Here is a 22,541-nt window from a genome sequence, read left to right on the forward strand (position 1 = left end):
CCCCCCCCCCCCGCTTTTTCTTTATCCCCACATATCCCTTTAATTTATTTCCTTCCAAGTCTATCCTCCATCTATAATTCTAATCACTTTTATATCTCTCTCCTATTTAACTACCAATCCGTTCTTTAAGATTCTGTTTTATTACAAGATTGCCACTCACCTTTTGTAACTTTGAGATATATGTGTACTTGAGTGGCCCCATAGCGAACCCAATCGGGTATCCTAGGATCGCATCAGCTACTTTCAAAATGGTAGCATCCCTGTTAGTGTTCACTTTATGAGTTTATTGCTTGATGCCGACCTTGATCATCTCCCTTTGGATCATTGCTTCAGCTACATGTATCAACTATGTATTTTCTGATGATCTATCTTGACCTGTATCTACATATCTAAGAAGTAGAAGGCTGCATTTGGACACCTAGTTATATCTTTACCTGCTGGCAGTTATAGCATTACACAAACTGACACTTGGAGATGCAAACATGCCAGTCCTTACTTTTTTTTTTTTTAATTTATAAATAATAATTTTATAGAGGGAAGAGAATAATGTACAAGGAGAGGAGGCAAACCTACCTCACAAAACAAATAACATTGAAACCAGAAAAATAACAACTCTACATCCTCACGGCGGGAGACTATCCCAAATGCATAATCTTTGCTGCATGAACCAATGCTTTGCCAATCATTTGCTATGTCGTTTGCAGACTTCTGCTTCCACTGGATTGAGGTATTCAGTCGGGAGCCGAGGTGAATGATTTATCTAATTAAATTTAACCTCCACAGCCACTAGCTTTCCAGCTCATCTATTCAATAGCCTAGCATAATCGCCTTCCATGATCAGGTCATTTGGACCAAAGGATAGCAGTATCTAGTCGGAAATGAAGAGCCAAAAACTCAGCTGTAAAGGAGTTTCTCTCCGGAATCCGACAAAACTTTGATTATCCAACCACTTGTTAATATTGTTATCATAGTTTAAAGAATCTCCGATATCGATACGATACCCTTCGATACATATCTTAAATTTAGCCGACCAATACGATACACACCAATACGATACATAGAATTTTTAAAATCCTTTCGTATCGATATATATCCTACGATACATACCGATATGCACCAATACACTATCGATATGTACTGATACTCTATGAAAAATATAAAATTGAGGTGAAATATACGTTTCGGTATGCATCGGTGAGTATCGGTATGTATCGATACAGTGTGCTACGGTCATATAATGGCCAAGATGGGTATTTTTTTAGAAAAAATGATTTTTTTAGGGGTTTTTGTTCCAAAGTTGCTGCCAACCATATTTCTCTCTAACTAAAGTGGAAATCAAGGTTGGGAACAAGGATTTTACATTTATGGGACAACTACAAACCTTGAATTCTTAGTGCGATACCCTCAATTTAGTGTTTATGCATAATACATGTTATCAATAGCTTTTTTTAACAAATTTTTTATGTAAAAGTGTTTAAAAGGTGTTTCATATCCATTTATGTGTGTATCTTTAGTGTATCTCCGACACGATACGATACCCTCCAATACGTATCTTAATTTTGGTTGACGGATACGGCGACCGATACCGATACTTTAATCCTTGATTGTTATGCAATTCTGATCTCTTTAAGGTTATACAAAATTTGAAAGGGGATGTCTTCATCCGGGTTCAGTATATTTGCTTTCTCTAAAGCTGAGGATCATCTTAATTTGCAATTTTCTTCTGTAACCGTAGCATAAACTCTAAGCCACTTCACATGAACTCTTGTTAGAACAAACACTACAAATACAAATAAAACGAACAGATTCAAACAAGATGGCACAAAGATATAATGAAGTTCACACACCACTGTGATGTCCTACGTCCTTGGGCGAAGAAGATGATTCACTAGATGATGGAGGAAAGGTTACAAAGGAGATACCCAAACTCACACCCAGAAACCCTAACCCAAAAAATCGCTAAATCTCACTTGCTTTCTAAACAAGATGATAGTACATATATATACTCCTTCAAGTCAGGTTGATCCAACGGGTCACGGCTGATCGGGTTGCACTGTACCACTGGGGCTACACCCCTAGCACCCCATACGGTATTAGTGCTAGGCTTTGGGGCTTGAGCCGTCTACTACCATCACAGACTTGGGAAAAAAAAAAATCCCCCATTCGGGTGACAAACCAAAATATGTCGGAGAGGGTCAAGAATTCGAGACAAACATAACAACTCTGCATTTCCCAACCCATTAACCTAACCGAGCCATATGTGCTAGTTGTTGGTTGTGGATAGAATGACGTTAGTGCATTACCTTTTCATGCATGCAATTTCACCTGTTACAGAATTAGGTATTACCTGATTATGATTGGTAGCATTTACTTATACTCTCTGCCACATTGAATATGTTCCATTTTTCTAGTGGCAGGAATCTGATTTTTGTTGACCTCTCCAAGCTCATGGCCCAGCTAAACTTCATGGTGAGGTTCATTCTCTTAACCTATATGAACTCTTTAGGTGCAAATCTTTTCATTCTTAATTATTCTTCTTTATTACATTGTTGGCTCATTAACCCCTTCTTTGTTGTCTTTTATGTACTGTGTTTCCCTGTTAGTTTGGATAGAAGGCTTAGTTTGGTTGAGTAGTATTGCCCACCATGGTTAAATTTTATCTATTATCATCCAAAATATCCTATCTTTGTTTTTGATAAGTTTTCAATCCTGAAATTTCTTTGTAGGTAGATTCCTGTGAATTCACTCGTTTCTATGATTTTGTGTTTTTTGTTTGTCGTCAGAATGGTCAGAAGAACATCAGTGAGTCATCTCCTTTTTGTGCTAATCAACATGCCTTTGTCATAATATCTGGGAAGAATTGTTTTGTGCTGTTTGCTAATGTGACTTCTTTAATTTCTTCTAAATATTTTCAGCTGTATGCCGTGCCTTAGCTGCTTGGAGGTTAGTTTTGGATGGAAGATTTAGATTACTAAATCAATGGTGTGAATTTGTTGAGGTATAATTTTCCTCCCTACATGACTGCACATTATAGATAATGGTTGTTGCAATCTAGGTAACTGTGCGTGCATTATATATGTTAAACTTGTTTCAGACCTTTCCCTAAAATGGCTAGTCAGGATCCTGATAAATCTTATCTAGTTATATATCACGTTTCATTTTGAGATTTGTTCAATGCAGCAACTCTGTACTATCATAAATAGTATTTCTAATATTTTCGTTGTCGAAAATTCTCTGATGAGCGTATCACCTTGGAGTTCACTGCGTGCTTCTTGTTCTCTGCTCCCTCTCCCCAACCCCCTGGTTGGGTGGGGGAAATAAATGATATGCGAAAGCAGCAAAAAACTAATCTAGTTTTGACCTGACCAATGCAAGAGTGACATGCCCATGTTACAGAATATGAGAAGCAACAAATTCTGGGTGAGGGTAAAATTATTTGTTAGACTGTTACAGGGATCTGTTGGGGGTGTCTATCAAAATGTGTAAATCAACAATCAAAGTGAAGCACTCTTGTGGTTGAATTTTCTTTTGCAAAATTCCTATTGCGTTTTTGGCTTTGAAGTATTCTCTGAATGGTGATCTGTTGCTTCTTATTCAACTTCTGTCATGGTAACTGACTTGTTAAATTGGGCTTAGAAAAATCAAAGGCATAATATCTCTGAAGATACTTGGCAACAAGTTCTGGCCTTCAGCCGATGTGTACATGAAGATCTTGAAGGTTATGATCCTAAAGGTAAAATCTCCAAGTTCATGCATTAGATGGCTTAGACTATAATGAAGCTATCCTTTTGTAATTGTTTTGTGTTCTAGTACATTTCTAGTAAATAATATGACATTACTACAAGAAACAGTGTGCATGTGCATGTGCATGTGTGTGTATATATCTCTTCTTTTTTTTTGGGGGTGGGGTGGGGGGAGAGGGGGAGGGCTGGCTGGGGGAATCTGCATGCATTGGTGCTTTTTAGTTATTTGTCATGTTGACTGAACAGATTTAACATTCTAGTTTCACATCATGATGGTATGTTACTGAGCGATAGATGTGAATCCCAATGCTCCTGTCTACTTTGCACTGGAGGAAGCACAAGGAATGCTCTCACTGATAATGGGAAGTTCCCAGTCATAATAATAAACCATGGTTGCCTAAGTGACCCCTTGACGCCTTATTGGTGTTGCCTCGAGTTTTTCCCTCCAATGCAGAGGGTTGCCTAGATGCTGTGACAACTATGACCATGGCACCCTCATTGATGACACCTTATTCAGAAATTGGACCATTGAACTGCTTAAGATGTGGAAAAACTCAGAGTAGTAAAGCTCATAACCATTCATAGCTCTGAGAGAACCAAACCCTCTTCATTCTTGAGGATACTGTTGTAGCACTCTTTAAATTTTCTCCAGCATATACTGAATGGGTTCATCTTTTGAACAATTGGTCTCTTTGGGCTATATGTTTCAAAATGCCATCCTTAAATGTCTGTCCATCTATTTTGTTGTCTGTTTATGCCATGTGGTTTGTGATGGTTGCTTTGGCCAAAACCTTGCAAGGCATGAAAACCAACTGGATAGACTGTTACTGAAGTGAAATGGCCTGGTCTGGGGTGCCTGATACAAAACCTTATTTCTTGCCAGAAAACAAATGAAGTTTTGGGCTTCTTCCATTTAATCAATCAGAATTTATTGCCTCAGCCTTCTTAAAAAGCCCATTTCTTGCTGCAAGGTGCTTACCCTAGCCATGATTCTACAAAAATTTTAACTGAAATTATAGAGATCCCACATTATTTTATTTTTAGAGCAAACAGTCTTGGACTTTGAAACAAATTACATAACATAGATATTTCTTTTGCTCCATCCAGTTTTATAGATGTTGTATTGAGGTTTGCTTATCCAAAGTAAGTATAGGATCATCAAGAAAAAATGGTCTTGAAGCTATTTTGTTGATGAGTCCAGTGTTAGATGTGAGCAATTAGCAAAGCTGCTTGATAATGCTGGATTGATACTTCTGGATAGACCAGTGTAGGAAATTTATACTCTAATTTTTGGATTCTCAAACCAATACACATTTCCATTGTTAAATCTGTTCAATACCCTGTAGAAAATTGTTTGGCAAGATGACTTGTAGGTCATATAGGTCAAAAAAGCAATCACAGAATGGCCTGGAGCGTTGATTTCCCCTGAATTAGATCACTGCATTCAATGGGTAGATATGAAAGACATCCTGGGGTTGTTCTGAGGTGCAAAACTACCAGTTCGTTTAGTTTCTCAAAAATTTCCTGTGTTATATAATCATCCTACAAGTCTACAACTCCCCCCCCCCCCCAATAGAATTTTGTTGTTAGAAAAAATAATTTCAATCTATGAGGGAACGCTACTGGCCTGGAGCTATGCATACTACATAAACTTTAATCTGATGTCTGTGATGGAAAATCAAGCCATAGAATGCAAAGATACTTTTCCATAATTTCCTTTAGTATGCCATGTACGTATTGGTATCAGTTCCATCTTAATTAGGTCTGAACATTCTTTTGAGCATACTTTTCAGTCTTCACTTTGCCTCTATGTATTGATAGGAAATGTCATGAGGATTTGTGTTCTGAAAGTTTTGGTTTTTATTTATTTGCCTCACCTACCAAGGCTAGAGATCTTGGTTGGTACAAAAAACCTTTACGTAAACTTGAAGATTGTGACTTTTTTATTCCCCTTGGCAATTTTACATTTACTAGCCCACCTTCTACAAGGTGAAGGAGCTTTCCATTCTCAACAAGTATACATAAAGAATTGGTTTAGGATGGCATAAATTTGGTTCCAAATGTTATTATGTGTAGCAAGACCATATACCATGGGAAAAAAGCGACAAATAAGGCAAAAATAAAAATAGGCTCAAGTCATTTTGCGAGGACAATAACTTTGCTTTGCTTTGAGAGAGAGAGAGAGAGCTCCCATGGTTGTTACGCTGCCAAAGTGAACCAAGGCGTTGGAGGGCTGCCTAAGCGCTTAGCTGTGCCTTAAGGCGACCAAATTTTATTTTTTATTTTTTCTCTTTTCTAACATTATTTAATATGCTATATACACCTTGTGTCATAAAAAATCAATATTAAGCCACATCAAGTCATAAAAAATCAACATTAAGTCATAAAAAATCAACATTATTTAGAAGAAATGTTCTTGTTCTATAATAATTTTGACTAGGATTTTGTGTTTCATGAGATTTTTTTGTATTAAGTATATGACACAAAACCAACTCTCCAACTAGTGTGAGATTACTTAAATCTAAGTTGTAATGACAAAGTTATGTTCCGGTTAAATTAATTTTAAAGTGCGCAGATAATGTTAAAATCGCATGAATGAAAATAATTTTATGGACATCAAAACAAAAGATTATTTTACTGGACTTTTGGTTTTTAGCAAAGTTTTACCATGATAAGATTTATAAAATTTTCAGAATTGAGAAAAACCCGAACATTTTAAAGTTGAAAATCACCCCTACAGCCAAAAATCTAGTTTTTGTTTTTGGACTAGAGAGTTGACTTTTTATCCTTTTGGAATTTGACTTTTAAACTATTTTTATTATATTTAAATAAGGGGTGTTTACTTCAATGATATTTGGTATGTATAAGTGCCAAAATATAAGGCATGCAGTGCAATAAGGCGACACCTTGACAATTATATGCCCTGCATGACAAGAACTACCTCTCTGGGCTTTCCGCACAAAACCCCTCCCATAAATAATCCTGTTATACAAATAATAGGATGCATGATGCATGTAGATATGTTGATGTATGCTTTGGCTAGCCCATGTGCTTAGAAAGGGTTAAGCTTGAAGCCATTTTGGGGCTATAATTGATCTTGGATTTATCCAGCTTACTGAAACCCCTCAGACTGGCCTGCTCATGTTGCAAGGTTATCATCATCATGGTTTAACATCAATCTGGTTGTTATATTGGAACTTTATGGTGAGACACAAATGGCTTGACACACTTGCCCCTCCCAGACCTTGCAATAGCAAGAACCTTGTGGACTGGGTTGCTCTTTTTTACACGAATGGCTTGACAGTGTAAAGAGTTATATTCTTTTATATGTAAAAAGTGCAAAAAATAAATTCGAGTTTTGTATTTTTCCAAAAGTGAGACTTCAATTGCTTTGATCCGCCTTGCAGGTGCTTGGCCGGTCCTTATCGACGACTTTGTTGAACATATGTACAGGTTGATATCGTACTGTTTCATTTGTATAAAAGATGCTTTATTGTGCCCTTTTATTTTGCATGTTATGCTGCTAAGAGCCTAGTTTAGATTCTTTCATGTTGCATTAATTGCCTACCTGGGATTGTTTCCCTTATTAAAACTGAGGATATAGTTGAGTGACTATTCTATTGGTGCTGAGCTCTTGATTATTTAGAGAATTAGAGATTAGTAAATAACTAAATATTAACTTTTTACTGTGGATTCTGTAAGTAATATTATTGTTATCTGTTTGGTTCGCCAAATTTGCGAGGTTCAATCTTTCAGAAGCTCTTGATGCTAACATATTCTTTTATGTGCATAATCAGCAAGGAAGGTCATCTTTTTATCTGACGGTTGTGCAATTTTTTTTTCTCGGTGACCTTGATAAAATGTTTTTATTTTGGTATTTTAGATCTGGAATCTTGACGGAGAAAATATGATAGCTGACAACTAACTATTTCCTGTATTTATCCATCACCTTTTGATTTCCAGGACGTATGACTGTCTTGTGATCTCACTTTATTCTTTTGTGTTGCAACTCTGGCCAAGTTTGTTTCGTACTCGTTTCTGTTTCTAGTCTGTCTCCTTGTTTCTAGCAACTTTCTGAAAACTTAAAACCACATTTTTCAAGCACTGACCTGGGCTCCAGCAATCCATTTTTCTCTACTATATGCCCTTGACAGAAAACATTCCAAGTGCAAATCAAATCATCTTAAGCATATGTATTTGTTCTTAGATTTGCTGGAGTATCTGCTTCCGGGATGGAACTGCTCTAGTTTAGGGGTTCTTTAGTTCGAAGTGTTCCCATGAGTCTCTGCTTATCCGAATAGATTTTATTTCATTACTTGTATGAACAGAGTGGGATGCCTTGAAATGCTATTCTGCCCACTTTTTCATGATTTATGGTTATTAAGGCTCAATTGTTTTTTTTTTTTCCTGGTAAAGACCACATAAAAGGAAGATCGGGTATAATCTCTGTACGAAACCCTTTTTTTTTAGGCTCAATCTATTTCCAAAGTAAAAAACCACAAAAAAGGAAGGTTTTCACTTAAAATCTTCTTTACTTGTGCAGATTATATTAGAATTGTTCCATTTTCAGGGTTTTACCTGGAAACAAATAGAGAAAAAAAATATAAGATGCCCTCCCAAGCGTCAAATAAAGAATGACATCATGGTCAGTAGAATGACAGGAGATATCCAGGTCCACTGCTGTGTAACTGAAGAGAAGGTGGGTGGGTTTGAGGAGTTTGAAAAGTTCAGGGATTTTGGGCCCTTTATGAGGAGATTCAGATGAATGTTGATGAGCATTCATAATTTTACTAGCTGGATGAATTTGGTGATGATAGGGGCTCAAGAAGGGGGATTCATCTTTGGTCTCATTTACCTTTACCAGCTGCTGTAGTTTTCAAGCTCATGCTTAGAATGGAATAAAAAGGTTTTTGAGTGTCACAGTGAACTGGGATGCTGCATAGCTGCCAAAAAGCTAATTTTTTCCTTGGCTTGCACTTTTCAAGAAATTTTGAATATGTCTATAGCTAACAATGGAAGAGACTTCACAATGTGTTTTGTGTGGACTCTGGTCAGGTTGTACACCGTCTTTGCTGTCTTGTGTGATGTATAGTGGGCTCATCTGTTTTAATAAAATAGTCCTATCAAGGAGAAAGTTTTAGTACTTACTAGTTTTAAAGATAAAGATGAATGGTATATTTTTGACTTGTCATTTCTTTGAATAAGGCTGTAGCAAAAAGTCTGATCATTCTTTTGTTTTTAAAACTCAAATATTAGGCAGTGTATCTTGCTATTAGCTTAAAAGCATCAAGCATCAAGTATTAACTTTTATGTTATGGTATATGAATGCTTGGATGTGACCAGGTGAATGCTGGTAGTTAATTTCAATGTGGAAGTTCTCCGTTTCATCCCCCCCCCCCCCTTCGAAATTAGGTTTTAAGCTTGACAGTTTATCATTGCTTGATTGTAGAATCACTCGATCAAAGAGTTACAGCTATCTCAGCTGTGGTTGTAACTGTGAACCAGAAGCTGGACCATGTGTATCTGATGATTCTCTACCAGGTATGATGGTTTTCATCCCTTGCATTTTCTCCCAAGTAGCCGTATTTGTAACCAGTTTTATTGCTTTGTATGGCAGGACTTAATGTCTTTTCCGGGTTGAAGAGGAAATCAATTATAGAGTTCAGTCAGCAGGAAGAAGATTTATCAAAATACCTCTACTCAAAAACTAATATTTCGAAACATTCATTGAATTGTAAGAAAGGTAGGAATTCCTTCATCGATAAACCTACAAACTGGGAGGGCATTATACGAGAAAATGATGCAGATGACTGCATGGAAATTGTCAATAGTAATTGCCCAGTGGAATTCTGTAGCAACTGTCAATGTGCCGTTGAAGGTAGCTTATCCAAGGGCTTTGCAGGACTCCTCACAACAGGGTTTGATAAGAAAAGTAGTGTATCCTCTACATAGTTGCTTTGGCATCAATATAGCAATTTAAAAAAGGAAAAAATCAGCTGAGCGAGTATTGATTTAAAGGTTTTGCTTCATTGATGAGTGTTGTAAAATTTTGTCAAATTCAATTAGTCAGATTAAAGTGTGATTTGATTCATTTTCTTTTTTTTTTTTTTTCATGTTAATAGTTTATTGAAAACCTTAGGCCTAAAATGATTGCAAACAGTGGTGGCATCATCGTTATTCATAAGAGCGAGGACTCTTTTGTCATTGTGTGTTTTTGTGTTTTCCCAATGCTAAACCTGCATCATCTGGGCTGCTTGGGGCCTGTTGAAGAATTGGGACTAAGGATTTAGTAATCGGTATCCGATACAGTATCCATCTCGGTCGGTACTGATAATATGATACCAATTTGGATCAGCCTGTATTGATCCTGGATTTGCCCCTGTTTTTGAATAAAAAATGATTTTTTATTTAATTATTACACTTTTCGGTTCATATCAGTGGATTGGTATGTGATCGACGAGGAATTGGTATCGGTCTCTGCCAATATCTATATAAATCGGCTGATTCGTTGCCGATTCTTAAAACCATGCTTGGAACAGAAAAATGCCAGGGTAGATGATTATCCATCCGGTTGACAGGGATTCTCTTTGGGATGGCGTCCAAGAACAAGAGGCTACCCTGCATGATAAGGGCTCATAGCCTGATATTGCCAAAAGATGATGGGTGATGCGGATAAGGTTAAGCATAAAAGTAACTAGATTACCATCCAGGCGTCAAAAATCCACGACCTTGATGTCATGCAGGCGAAGGGCTACGGAGGTATGAATTAGGGGTGTCAACGGTTCGGGTTGGTGCGGTTTCGGTCCGGTTCCACCGGTTTCGGTGTGAGTTTGGAAGTGACCGAAACCGACCCATTAAGGATTTATCGGTTTCGGTCCGGTGTCGGCTTTGGTGCGGTTTGGGTTCGGGTTGGTACCGGTTTGGATTTATTAGGTTCATTTCGGTTTGGATCAGTTTTTTAAACCGGTATGGAGCCATTAGGAAACAACCAAATGATGAATTGTTGAACTTCGGTTTCTTAAATCGATTTGTAACCGGGTTGGTTTTGGTTTTTGGTCTAGTTTGGATTCGATTTTCCATACAAATGTATACAAAACTATTCAAATTTTGATTTTTTTTAATGAATTTTGAAGTGTTTCGGTTTCTTACCGGTTTGGTTTCGGTTTCGGTCCGGGTTTTGAGCCGGTTTCGGTTTGGTTTCGGGTTCATCCGGTTTTCGGTGCGGTTCGGTTTGGTTTTGGGGTTACAATACTCGAAACCGAACCGAACCAATAAGGCTTCGGTTCGGTTCGGTCCGGGTTGTTATCGGTTCGGTCCGGCCGGTTTTACCGGTTCGGTTTAGGAATTGACACCCCTAGTATGAATCGCCATGTGTAGGTTCTCACCACAAAAAAATAAATAAATAAACAAAAAAAAAAATGCTCATGTGTAGGTTATGGTCAATTGGCCGGTAGGCCCGGTACCACTCCACCCCTTGGATGAATTAAAATAAGTGGATGGTTATCCTCCTAAGGGTGGAGCCCCCTTTTCTCCCCCGCACCTTTTTTTTTTTCTCTCTTTGGGTGGGTCTTTGTTTGAGAACAACAGGCCAGGCCAGCCCGGCTTTAGGAGCCTACCACAATTATTGCCTTGGTGACAAAGGGTGTTAATTGGTTTGGTTTCAGTTTAAATGATGCGGATTGGTTTGGTTTATATTTATTTGACTAAAATCATAACTGTACCATCTATTAAACGGTTTCACTTTTTGAAACCGTGATCGTGTAGTAAATGATTTCAATTTTCACGGTTTCTAAACGGTGTCGGTTTCACGGTTTTAAACGGTTTCGGTTTCAATTTATTCTATACGGTTTGTAAAACGGTTCATAATCGATTTGTTATAACTTGCAACCATTTCTAAACTGAAGATCATAAGCTTATCAAAAAATAATTGGCAACCACAAATAAGAGATTCTATATTAACGATGATATGTCTTAATTTGATAATCTAGTGCTATTTCTTTGCATGGCGATTCTCAAACATTTATAACTAACATCATACAACATCCAAATCCTGCCTTCTACTGCATAAAATATTAAAATGACAGGTGGTTCAGCCAAAACACCCCATCTATGATAACATAATAATATAGTAACATATATGGATTATAAATTCATGATCTAAAGCCTAAACTTGAACTGAATTGTAATAAATCATACCAAAGCAGGATGGACACTTAATTTAATTATTAATTGTTATACGGACTATTGCCTCTTCTTTATTTAATTGTTATACGGATTAATCGGATCGATTTAAATGATTTGAACGGTTTTAAACGGTTTGATTTAAACAGTTTAAATTCGGTTTGAAATCAACGGATTCCGCAGTTAAAACTGACCCAACCCGTTTAGCTAATCGGCCTGAAACTTGAAATCATAACCGCACCATTTACTAAACAGTTTTGCAATTTTAATGTAAATGGATCGATTCAATTTTGATAAACGGTTTCAATTACAGATTCACATCCTTTCTTGATGTAGCCAATCATTGTAATAATGGAGCTTTGGTTTGATCACATTATTTGATGGTTTAACCATTTGATCAAAAGTTCAACTGCAAATTTGTTTTTATTTCTTCCCTTTAATGGAAAAGCAAAGGCTAAAGGGACAGAGGACGAAAGGGTCCACTTAATTAATAGTTTTCAGAAGATCTCTAGCCATTTGGCCTTTGAAGTTTGAACATTCTAATCGCAATGTGTTTTGTTAGGTAAAAATCACAATCTGTTACCTACTACAAGCAGTCGATGGAAACATAATAATGTAACTAGGATTTTCTTTTCAGAGTATCGTTTCTAAATATTTGAGTGTTCGACGAAATGAAAGCTCTTAGGAAATTAGGGATCACTTTCTTACATTGTGATTGATAGTTTGATCGGCTATCTCAACCATCTCAACCGTATGGTTTTTATACATTGTTCTATCCCTTAGATATTTTACTGTTCTGGTTGAGTTCACTTCATAGACTTTTCAAGTTCCCTTCAAACATTTGCAACGTAAAGGGTAGTGTTGGAAGTGTCATGGTAAGGGTAAGTTGGGTGTTGAAGGAGTTGCAGCAACTATGGTGGAGGATCTGCAGATGGTTCTCAAGTTTATATCAAGTAGAGAGAAGAAATTTTGTATGTAAATAATTTTACAAAATTATACTATGATATAAATTATATATATGTATATATATATTTTTTTTTTTCAAGCTCAAGGATCTATTGATCATTAGTTAGTAGACCTACATATGAATCAAATATAGACGCACAGAGGAGTCAATAAGGGGCTATGGCCACATTTCTTGGAAAGCAAATAATGGTGTCAATCAAGCACCGAGGTACTTGAGAGGAGTTGATCAAGTGATCAACCCTCAAGCAGTACAAACAGTCAGGCCAAGGGTCAAGTGTGCTAGATGGAAAGACAAAAAATGATAAGAAATACATTAGAAAAAAAAAAAATCACAGATTTGAAGGAGAGACAATTGGAGAATGTAATGGCCATACCATACTTATTAAGGTATGTTTAATTTAGGAACTCAAATCTTCTGTGACTAATCGTGAGTGACAATAAAGATTCAATGGCAGGCACATGCACCTCAAACGTGGGATGCTCAATGCCACTCATTACCCTCTCATGGAGAAATTTTGTGTTTAACACAATCTCACATTTTATTTTGCCATTCATTAATAATAATTAAAAATCTACACGTGGGTATGATAGTCTTTTTACGCATCCTATGTCCAGACGTGACGAATTAGAGTTATTTTCCCCTTAAATTAATTAGTTTTCAGAGTTTAGCAGAGAATGAGTACAGGCCCACCGAAAATATCTTCTTCAGTTTTAACCGGCGCAGAGCGTAATCGGTTTTTTTTTTTTTGAGAGCATAATCTGTAGATAATCACAGAGCAGCACAAAATTCTAGAAGTTTCTACAATCTTCCTAAACCCTTTCCTGTGGACGCTTTCTGTGTATATAAATGTATATCTGCTCCGTTCTCCCATCCTTTATTCCTTAAAAATATATAGCAATTATTATCTAGTGTGTTTATCCTTCCCCCTCTCTCTCTCGTTCTCTCTGTGGATCTCTCTTTCTCGTGTTTCATTCGATTTCTATAGTTACAGTAGCAGATCAGCAGGAAAAAAAGTGGATGGCAGCCAACCCAGATGCGCCTGAGGCATCATCACTCTTGGAGCAACTGGAAAGTGTGAGGAGCAGGGATCTATCTCTGCTTCTTCCCATCATACTGGGTTTATCGAGTAGCTCTCCGACGAGAGAACCCAGTAGCGATTCAGATCAAGAAAGTCAGGGAAGGAGTGTGGAGCGTATCATACTCATAAACCCCATCACCCAGGGTATGATCGTGATCGAAGGGGGCAGGAGCTTGGAATCTCTGCTTCGAGATGCCTTGAGCAAAGAAGGGTTGCCACCGGCAACGAAAGCATCCATCGAGGCGATGCCGACGGTAGAAATTACCCAAGAGGATTTGGGTAAAGAGTGTTCGATCTGTTTGGATGGATGGGAGATTGGTGGGGAGGCGAAGGAGATGCCCTGTAAGCATAGGTACCATGCGGGTTGTATAGAGAAGTGGTTGAGGATGCATGGGTCTTGCCCTGTTTGCAGATTTGAGATGCCGACTGACGAAGGGGAGTGTAGGAAGAGAGGCCGTGGTGATCATGATGTCGATGGTGAAGATGAGGAAGGGAGAGAGAGGAGGGCTGAGAGGGGAGAGATTTGGGTCTCTCTCTCTTTTTCTAGCAGTAGCGGTGGCAACAGGGATTCTGCAACTGAGTCTGGAACATCAAATAATTCTAACAGCGAGGAGAATTAAGCTTTTTGGGACTTTTTTTTTTTTTTTCCTTCCATCTTTTTATGGGGAAAGTGTACAGGAATAAGCTGGCTTGTTAAGAAAGCAATAAATTTTTTTTTGAGATTCTTCTTTTATGTTTTTGTGGTCTGTTCACACTTCACACGCTGTATAGAAGGGAACATAGTTGGATTCCTCAGAAGAAATTTCTCCTTGCGTTTGTATTATTTTGCTGTGTCTTCTGTTTTCTAAAGGATAATGCAATTTTTTTGCTGCAAATTGACATTGTATTGGAGTTTTTATGGGCAGATTTGGATTGTATTTTTTATCAATATGTAGCTGAATAGCTGATACTGTTACTCTGGTGGGTCCATGGGAAGTGCAAGGCAAGATTCTTCAATACATTGCACTAATTGCAATTGTCTTTTTAAGGTGCTGTTCTTGGGATCATCCAACACCATTAACATGAAAGCTTGGCAATCATCATTCAATGGGTCATTGGTAGTTGCAACTTTTTAATTCTGTAAAAAGGCCGTTTGATGGCTACTATAGAATGGTGGCATTTATGTGATTGGGTTAATGGAAACATTGGCAGTGGAAAGAGGGCCCCAACCCACATGGTCACATGTGCAGTCCAGTGAAAGGAAGAAACAAATCCTTGATGTTTAAAATGCCTATTTTCTATCAAAAAACATAATCTCCCCTTCTTTAAGAATCAGAACTCAAAAGCCCCTTGATCGCAAGAGAGGTTGATTTGATTGACTTGGATCTGGTTTATGGTGGTGGTGTAGCTCACAGTAACTACAGAAAATCCCCACTAGATATTGAACCGTTGCAGGAGTAATCCTTTGAACAGAGAAGACAAAAGACCAGATTTAGAACTGATTTCTAGTTCACTGTTGAGATTCCATCTCCCTTTGGACAATTTAAAGCATAAACAATAAAATTCTGCAGCTATGGTTGTAGTCGGGGATTCCGAGATAGAGGAAAAGCTCTGCTTAGAATTCAATGGCATTAAAGTAGAGTCGAAAAAGTACTATATTCTACTCCCCAGAAATCTGGTTTATTCTCCGCCTCAGGTGTGACATCTCCTTTCCTCTGTAATCCCCTCCCCCTCCCCTCTTCCCCTGCAACCCTATCATTTCGCTTGTGAACAAACTCTACTCTGCTCTACCTTTCGGCCATGGACCCTCCTCCCCAATCACTGCCTCCACCGCTTCCCCGGCCTTACCTGCCTCCACGAGAGACCCCCTTTTCAGAATCTCGCAGCCCAGAAGAGGAAGACGTCTTTGTAGTCGACAATGATCTCGAGGACCGCCTCTCGCACTCTGAGCATCTCTCCTTAGTTGGCTTCATCCTTGCAGGAAAACCATATCGCTTGCTTGCGATATGCCTAATCACTGCTTAGATTACCCAACATCAACATGCTTTGGACCAAAGAGATTAGTAAATAACCCCGGGCTAGAGAATGAGAGGGAGAGAGCTACGGAATGAGAGGGAGGGGACAGAGACAGAAGAGAGAGAGGGAGGGGAGAGAGATGGGGGCCTGGATTTGCAGGGAGAGGGAAGGAGAAGGGAGGCGAAGCGAGAATGAGAGGGTTTGCAACAGTGAGAGCAGTGACTGGCATGGGTAGAGAGAATGAGATTGCAACAATAGACAGGTTGGTTGAATGGTTGAGATGTACAGAGGGGATCCAATAATCATGAAGATGCTTACATATAGATTCAATTACAAGGTGCTAGCGTATATATCCCTCTACCTAAAGATGGTGATGCTGATGACAAAATAAAAGAAACGTAATTCCCATGATTTAATAAGTACATAAACAACAAGACAAGGCATTGTTTGGCGCTAAACCTCAGTTGTAGCTTGAATTATTGTTGTCGTTATTGTTATCTCATTTTCACTATTACATATTAATTATTATGGCAATGAGGCTTTAAAGTAAGGATATGAATTTGAAATCGAAATCGTTTACTAAAATCGAATCAAGCCGTTTACATCAAAATCGTAAAATCATTTAGTAAATGGTTTGGTTCTGATTTTAAGTTTCAGATCAGTTAGCTAAACAGGTCGGTTCGATTTTAATCGTTCAACCTGTCGGTTTAAACCAAATTGACACCGTGAAAATCGAATTGTTTACATCAGCAAAGCCAACCCGTTTAACCCGTATAACTATTTAATAGAATAAGGAGTTAACTGATGTGTTTTTAGTGCCTCATGCTCTTTAATTTTAGAACACTAACGATAAGTTGTGTTCATTAGCAATTTTGTTTGTATTTCACTTTCTTCATATAATATTTTCTTTTGCTTAGTTGTGTGGTTGTTATAACAAAACAGGTGAGTTTATTTTAGGGAAGAATTAAGAATCATAGAGGTTGTTCAATAGTCTATTCAATAATTTACTTCTATTATGTAGTTATGTAGTTAAATCCTTGTTTGTTCGATGCCTCAATTAATTTGATATAAGATTGAAGTGTTTATCAACATAAGCAAATTTTAGTAAGCATACAAATAAACTAGTAAACCAATTGCTAACCATTTAGAAACCGTATGAATTAAACTGCGATCAAAACCGTTTAAAACCATGAAATCGACACCGTTTAAAAATCGTGAAACTGAAACCGGATGTTTCAAAAAGTATAACCGTTTAGTAAATGATTTAGTTTTGGTTTCAGCCAAATAAAGGTGAACCAAACGGTAACATAATATATACACCGAAACTGAACCGATTAACACCCTTACTTTAAAGCATCTATTTATAAGTCCAAATTGTCTAAAGTGAGCAGTGAGGTATGGTGAACATCCATCAACTAGCAGCCCGACCATGCATCTCAGCCATTGGATACTCACTCCACCTCACCACCTCCTGTAGAGGATTTTGACCCATCTATCTGAGTGGCAAATATTTTTTGGACTAACATGATTTTCTTTTTCATGGGTGAATATATTTTCAATAACCAAGGAAAAGAAGAGTTCTTGGGGTGCCATTACACCATCAACCCCTATACTACAACTGGCCCTTGTATATACACACACTGACACACACATAATGTCTTAATAGGATCTACTTTCAGACGTATTTGGGATATATTATGCATAGTTATAAGAACTTGCCATAGTCTATGGTGTATAAATTATAATCTATATGAGCTCACAGCACCATCAATAATCAATATATATCTTCACTCTTCAGAAAATCTGTTAAGCGCCAAAATGCTTCAAATACTCAGACTTGGATCTGGTTCCTTGCAGTTGAGGTCCAGCTCATGGCAGCTTGAATTCATCTCGCTTTGGTACTGGCTGTTCAGATCAAGCTCCTCTGCCAGTCCGAACTCCCTCAAACCGTTAGCAGGTCTTTCTTTATGGGTTGATGATCTCTTACTTGCTGTCTGATCAACACAAGTACCATCAGAAATGGTGCTCCCGCTTCCCTTTTGATCGACAAGCTGATAACTTGATCCTGTCTCGCGCATGTTGCTTTTATCTGGGTTCATCTCGGTTGATGGAAGAAGAACAGAATGTTCTATGGATACAGGGATGTCTCCATCCCCTACGTTTTGTACTTTCTCATCCTTTCTAAATGAGCTTCCAGAGGATGTTAATGAACTCTCCACCGAACAGTCTATGCATCTCATTGGTCTCTTCCTTAGTTCTGTGAGCTTAAACCCAATGTTTCTGTTAATACTGATAATGGAGGACTCGAGTCTGGGGAATCCACCATGGAGACCAATTGGGAGAGTTCGGCTTTCGCAGCTTCTATTCCCACAGAAGAACTATATCCTGCAAGTGTTTCCTGAGCTTTCGTTAGTACCGATTGTAAGTACTTCCCCTGAGCCTCAATCCTCAGCTGCAAATGTCTCTGCACCTGAAAGAGAGCAATTGTGGTTTAATGGGTTAAATGGGTACCAGTGAGTAATAAAATACAATCAACGGTTTAAAATGGAGGGGGGTATAATCAATGTCCTACCTCCATCTGTTCATGAAGTTTCTTCTGCACTTCCATTTGCATCTTCAGAGCCTGCGCTATCTGCGAACTCCTGAGAAACACATTCCTAATCAACTGAAAGATTTTCTACAAAAATTTCCCAACCAAATTGACAGAAAGGATGTATGGAAGCTATTTCAACTCTTACTCATTCATCTGATTGTTGTTTCTACTAATGGTTTCCCCACTGGTCCAGCCACCTCGAATCTCAGCCTCTCTGCATTCTACCTCTGCCATATCTGTTATGCAAGCCCATAAAGACTCCAATGAGAGACAAGTTGAGGAGATTTATCTTTTCTAGATCAGTAATCTCACCTTCTTGATTATTGTCACCACTTGTTTCTGATAGCTGATTCTTCCCAAGCCTGTATTTCTGCAATAACCAACAGGAATATACTTTATGATTCTCTTTATTTTATGGGTTTCAAGTAACAATAATCATAGACAAAACCAGAAAGAGAGAGTGCCTGTAGGTGACTCTTTAGATGGTACAATGTAAGCCCAGGGATACCCATCACCCTCATCAGAGCCTTAGGTGTTGCCTCTGCCCTCACGAGAACAAAAAAGGTTAAACCTGCACGTAGTTGTTACACGATTCTAAAGAAAATGAGTTGAACCTAAAATTTTATACGTACTATCTGCTCCACCAAGTTGAGTAACAGCTGCTTTAAATCGTTGATGAAGTTCTGGAGTCCATTTTAGCCTAGGCTTTGCATCAGTAGACAGAACCAGACCCATATCCTGGTTTTGAGTTATCTGCAGACCCATTTCGGTTTTGCGAATCAGAACCACTCTGAAGACCGACACAAAAACATGGGTCTTTGATTCCTGTAACTTTGCTTCAACGTATGGCAGCTGTAGTTCTCTTTATAATTGGCTTGGATGTCCTGTCTCTGTTTTTACTCCATATCCGGAAATATAAGTGGGGATATGTAGGAAAGAATATATGCAATGAGCTGGGACTCTTCCTTTCCTCTCATCTTCCACTCCATATCTTTTTTCCCTCTTAATTTTTCCTTTCTTCTTTGACTTGAAAGAGGAGGAGAGAATCTATGAGGCATCAAGAGACAGAGAAAGTAGCACAGTTTCAATTGAGTCTCAAAAGGAGAGAAAAGAGGAAAAGTGTCTGGATCAGTTTTCTCTTGCTGATTTCCCACTTCTCTCTTGTAGTATTTGCTTGATTCTCTGCTGCTTCGTTATGTAGCCCCACCATGATGAATAATGGGCTCTACTTTTTCCCCAGTGAGAAGCATTGAAGGGAATTAATGGGAATGCTTTATTTGGTTTTCTTTCCTTCTGATTTTTTCTCTTTCAAGTGACTAAAAGATAAAAATCCTCCAGATGTTTTATTTTTTTCTCCTTTCTTCACACCTCTTCCCCTTCTTTCCAAGGAAGATGTGGAGTGGGTGGATTCTTTTTGTTCTTTCTAGGGGGAGGGAACCAAAGAATCGATCTTAGATCTTAATGACAGAAACTTATCTCACTTATATTAATGAATAATGGATCAGATAAGTGAAACATTATCTGATGGGGAGCTTTTTAAAATATTAGAATGGAATTTCCAATCAATACTCTACCCCACTCTGTATTGGCATGAAAGTAATCAGACAGCGATAGTAAAATTGCCCCATTCCTGTGAGAAGGCTCATTGAATCAAGATCCATGAACCTTCATGAAAAATATGATTTGTAAGGTCTCAACAACTCTTGCAGGAAGGGATCCTCTTCTGAGCCAATCCGCAACAGAACTGAAAAAGGCAAAGCAACAACATGTTTTCTAATAATAAGCAACCAATTATCAGAACTAGAAAAATGCTTGTTTTCATCCTCACTGATAGAAATAGGTGAACTTTATGATTACAAATTGATCCATCTCTTTCTATTCTCTGCAACTTTCTGTGAAGGAAACAAAAGAAATTTATTTTGTTATTCTCAGAAAATTGGTGACTGCTAATCTGTATTAGCTATAGAATCACTTTATCCTTCCATTGCTTGAAACGATTTAACAGTTTAGTTAGAATGGGTCTTTCTAATGGCCCAAGCATTAAAGTTCCAATATTAGTAATAAAGGTGAAAGATGTAACATATTCCAAAGGGAGTCTTACTTTAACCTGAAATCCCTATTTTAACTGACCAATAGAAAAGAAGGCAACAATGGCAAACAACAGATCAGAAAAGTTGATTACATCAGGATCAATCTTTGCACTCCTTGGAGGTTGCCGACATCATTTTGATGGCTGAAATCAAACTCAATGATTGATCTCCAAAGTGCTGCCATCTCAGTGCCATACATACTACTGCATTAAGGAAAACCTTTCAAGGGTTGGGCCACATCCATCAGATAATTTCATCCATCCGATCCATCAAATTCTTATTCATGGTCAGAATAAAATTGAGAGCAGCCAGATGAAAATGTCTGCAGATCATGGGGACAAGCTTCATTGCATCAGGTCAACCATGTACCTATAAAATTTTGATTTGTTGTCACACCGGAAGTAAGCTCTATCTGTTTGAAGTTGAGAAATAAGTCAGCAGGGTTGAGGGATTTGACTGATGTAGGGTAATTACCTTGTGGTTTTTGTTAGTCCTTATGGGTTGCCCATAATTCAAATCATTAAGGGAATCTGAAGAAAAGAAGAGAGTATATAGCTGTGGCCCTCAATTTTTTTTTTTTTAGAAAAGGAAAAAATGGAAAAGAAGAGTTAATTGAAGTACCTTTCTCTTTAACCAGCTGATGTACTTGCAGCTGCTTTCTCACTTTAATATATTCCAAAAACAAGTAAAAGTTGATTCTGGGACAATGCCGAATGACCTTGGGGAATTTTTCGGTTAGCAGGAGAAGGTCCGGTGGATCAAGAGTCATCTCAGCAATCCAATGAATCAAAAACCATTAAGTAAAGTAAAGGTATTCCATCCATCAATTATTATTCTCCAAGGGGCCCATGCCCATTAGGGATCTTTAAAAATCCAAAAGCATGGAAAGAGGATGAGAAGAAAATGGCTTCAGGAATCAGGAAAAGAGGAAAAAAAGGAGCTAGTCAGTCACCAAAACATAATTAAAACATATCATTGCAATCTAATAGATGGAAGACAGCCACCAACCTAAAAATGACATAACCAATACGTCACTCCAAACAGTAGAAGACTGTATATATTTTATGCGTGTATATTCTTAAGAGGGAAGAAGAATGGGTTGGGGGATAAAACATGTACTGCCTACAGATGAAACAGGATTGATGAACCAAGGAACCACCACTTTAAGGATATGAACTTCCAATAGAGAGCCAAATGGAAGATCTAAGAAAAACAATATAGGTTGTGAGTGGAGAGTCGGTTAAACGACCAGAATTTCTAACTGTCAAGTCTGTTTGGAATATGGGTTATGTTCTATCCGCGTGGTCTGGGTTCCATACCAACTAAAAATAGATTGAAGTTTCCATACAAATTTGTATGGAGCAAAGCTGGTACAGTCCCAAATAATGGCTTTCAGGTTCATGATACATGGTCCATACATATTATATATAACCAATTTGGGAAGAAGGATTTGTGGTCCCTCACACAAACATGCATGCATATGCAGTCTGCAAGTAGATTTAATTTCTCCTTCAACAGACGGAGGATATCACAGTTTGCCTCATGGAAAAGCCTTACCATCAGTGTGAATTCATGGTGCTTGTTCTAGAACAACAATTTGATTGGGAGAGAAGGACAAAGTAAAATAATGCAGGAATATTCCCTCAAATTATAAGGGCAAGAATCAATCTTCTCTGCTAAAAAAAGTGTAGCCAAACCTAGATTCCTATTGGCTGGCAAGACTCAAATCCAGGAAAGGGACCATGCCAGAATTGGACGAAAGGGATCTGTGAACAAATAGTTTGCAAGAAATTCAAAACATAGTTCCATGGAGAATTGAGTACAAAGAACTGCATAAAGAATATAAGTTTTAGCAGAACCAAATGATTTACGATCAAAGTACAGTATAAAGAAT

At 37.9% G+C, this 22,541-nt stretch overlaps 2 protein-coding genes and 1 pseudogene across 13 annotated transcripts in view; 2 read left to right on the forward strand and 1 right to left on the reverse strand.

The window, feature by feature from the left end:
• Positions 1-9,834, forward strand: part of LOC122077295 (defective in cullin neddylation protein AAR3-like) — a 12,555-nt gene extending 2,721 nt beyond the window's left edge. For 3 of the 12 annotated variants that reach the window (XM_042643193.1, XM_042643194.1, XM_042643197.1), the window contains exons 3-9: positions 2,412-2,469; positions 2,727-2,802; positions 2,916-2,998; positions 3,637-3,733; positions 7,151-7,196; positions 9,193-9,284; positions 9,361-9,834. In XM_042643193.1, coding sequence (XP_042499127.1) covers positions 2,412-2,469; positions 2,727-2,802; positions 2,916-2,998; positions 3,637-3,733; positions 7,151-7,196; positions 9,193-9,284; positions 9,361-9,695 — 787 coding nt within the window. In that variant the 3' untranslated portion in view covers positions 9,696-9,834. The remainder of the gene's footprint in view (positions 1-2,411; positions 2,470-2,726; positions 2,803-2,915; positions 2,999-3,636; positions 3,734-7,150; positions 7,197-9,192; positions 9,285-9,360) is intronic. The other 9 variants (XM_042643195.1, XM_042643196.1, XM_042643198.1 and 6 more) reach the window with 7 other exon arrangements.
• Positions 9,835-13,727: 3,893 nt separating this feature from the next.
• LOC122075493 (E3 ubiquitin-protein ligase MPSR1-like) lies at positions 13,728-14,844 on the forward strand. The gene has a single exon (XM_042640534.1). It carries the CDS (start codon positions 13,909-13,911, stop codon positions 14,587-14,589), a length of 681 nt encoding a protein of 226 aa, XP_042496468.1. The 5' UTR covers positions 13,728-13,908; the 3' UTR covers positions 14,590-14,844.
• Positions 14,845-17,492: 2,648 nt separating this feature from the next.
• LOC122075824 lies at positions 17,493-19,716 on the reverse strand (annotated as a pseudogene).
• Positions 19,717-22,541: the final 2,825 nt, after the last annotated feature.

Source organism: Macadamia integrifolia, chromosome 4 (assembly GCF_013358625.1).
Source record: "Macadamia integrifolia cultivar HAES 741 chromosome 4, SCU_Mint_v3, whole genome shotgun sequence".
Taxonomy (NCBI): domain Eukaryota; kingdom Viridiplantae; phylum Streptophyta; class Magnoliopsida; order Proteales; family Proteaceae; genus Macadamia; species Macadamia integrifolia.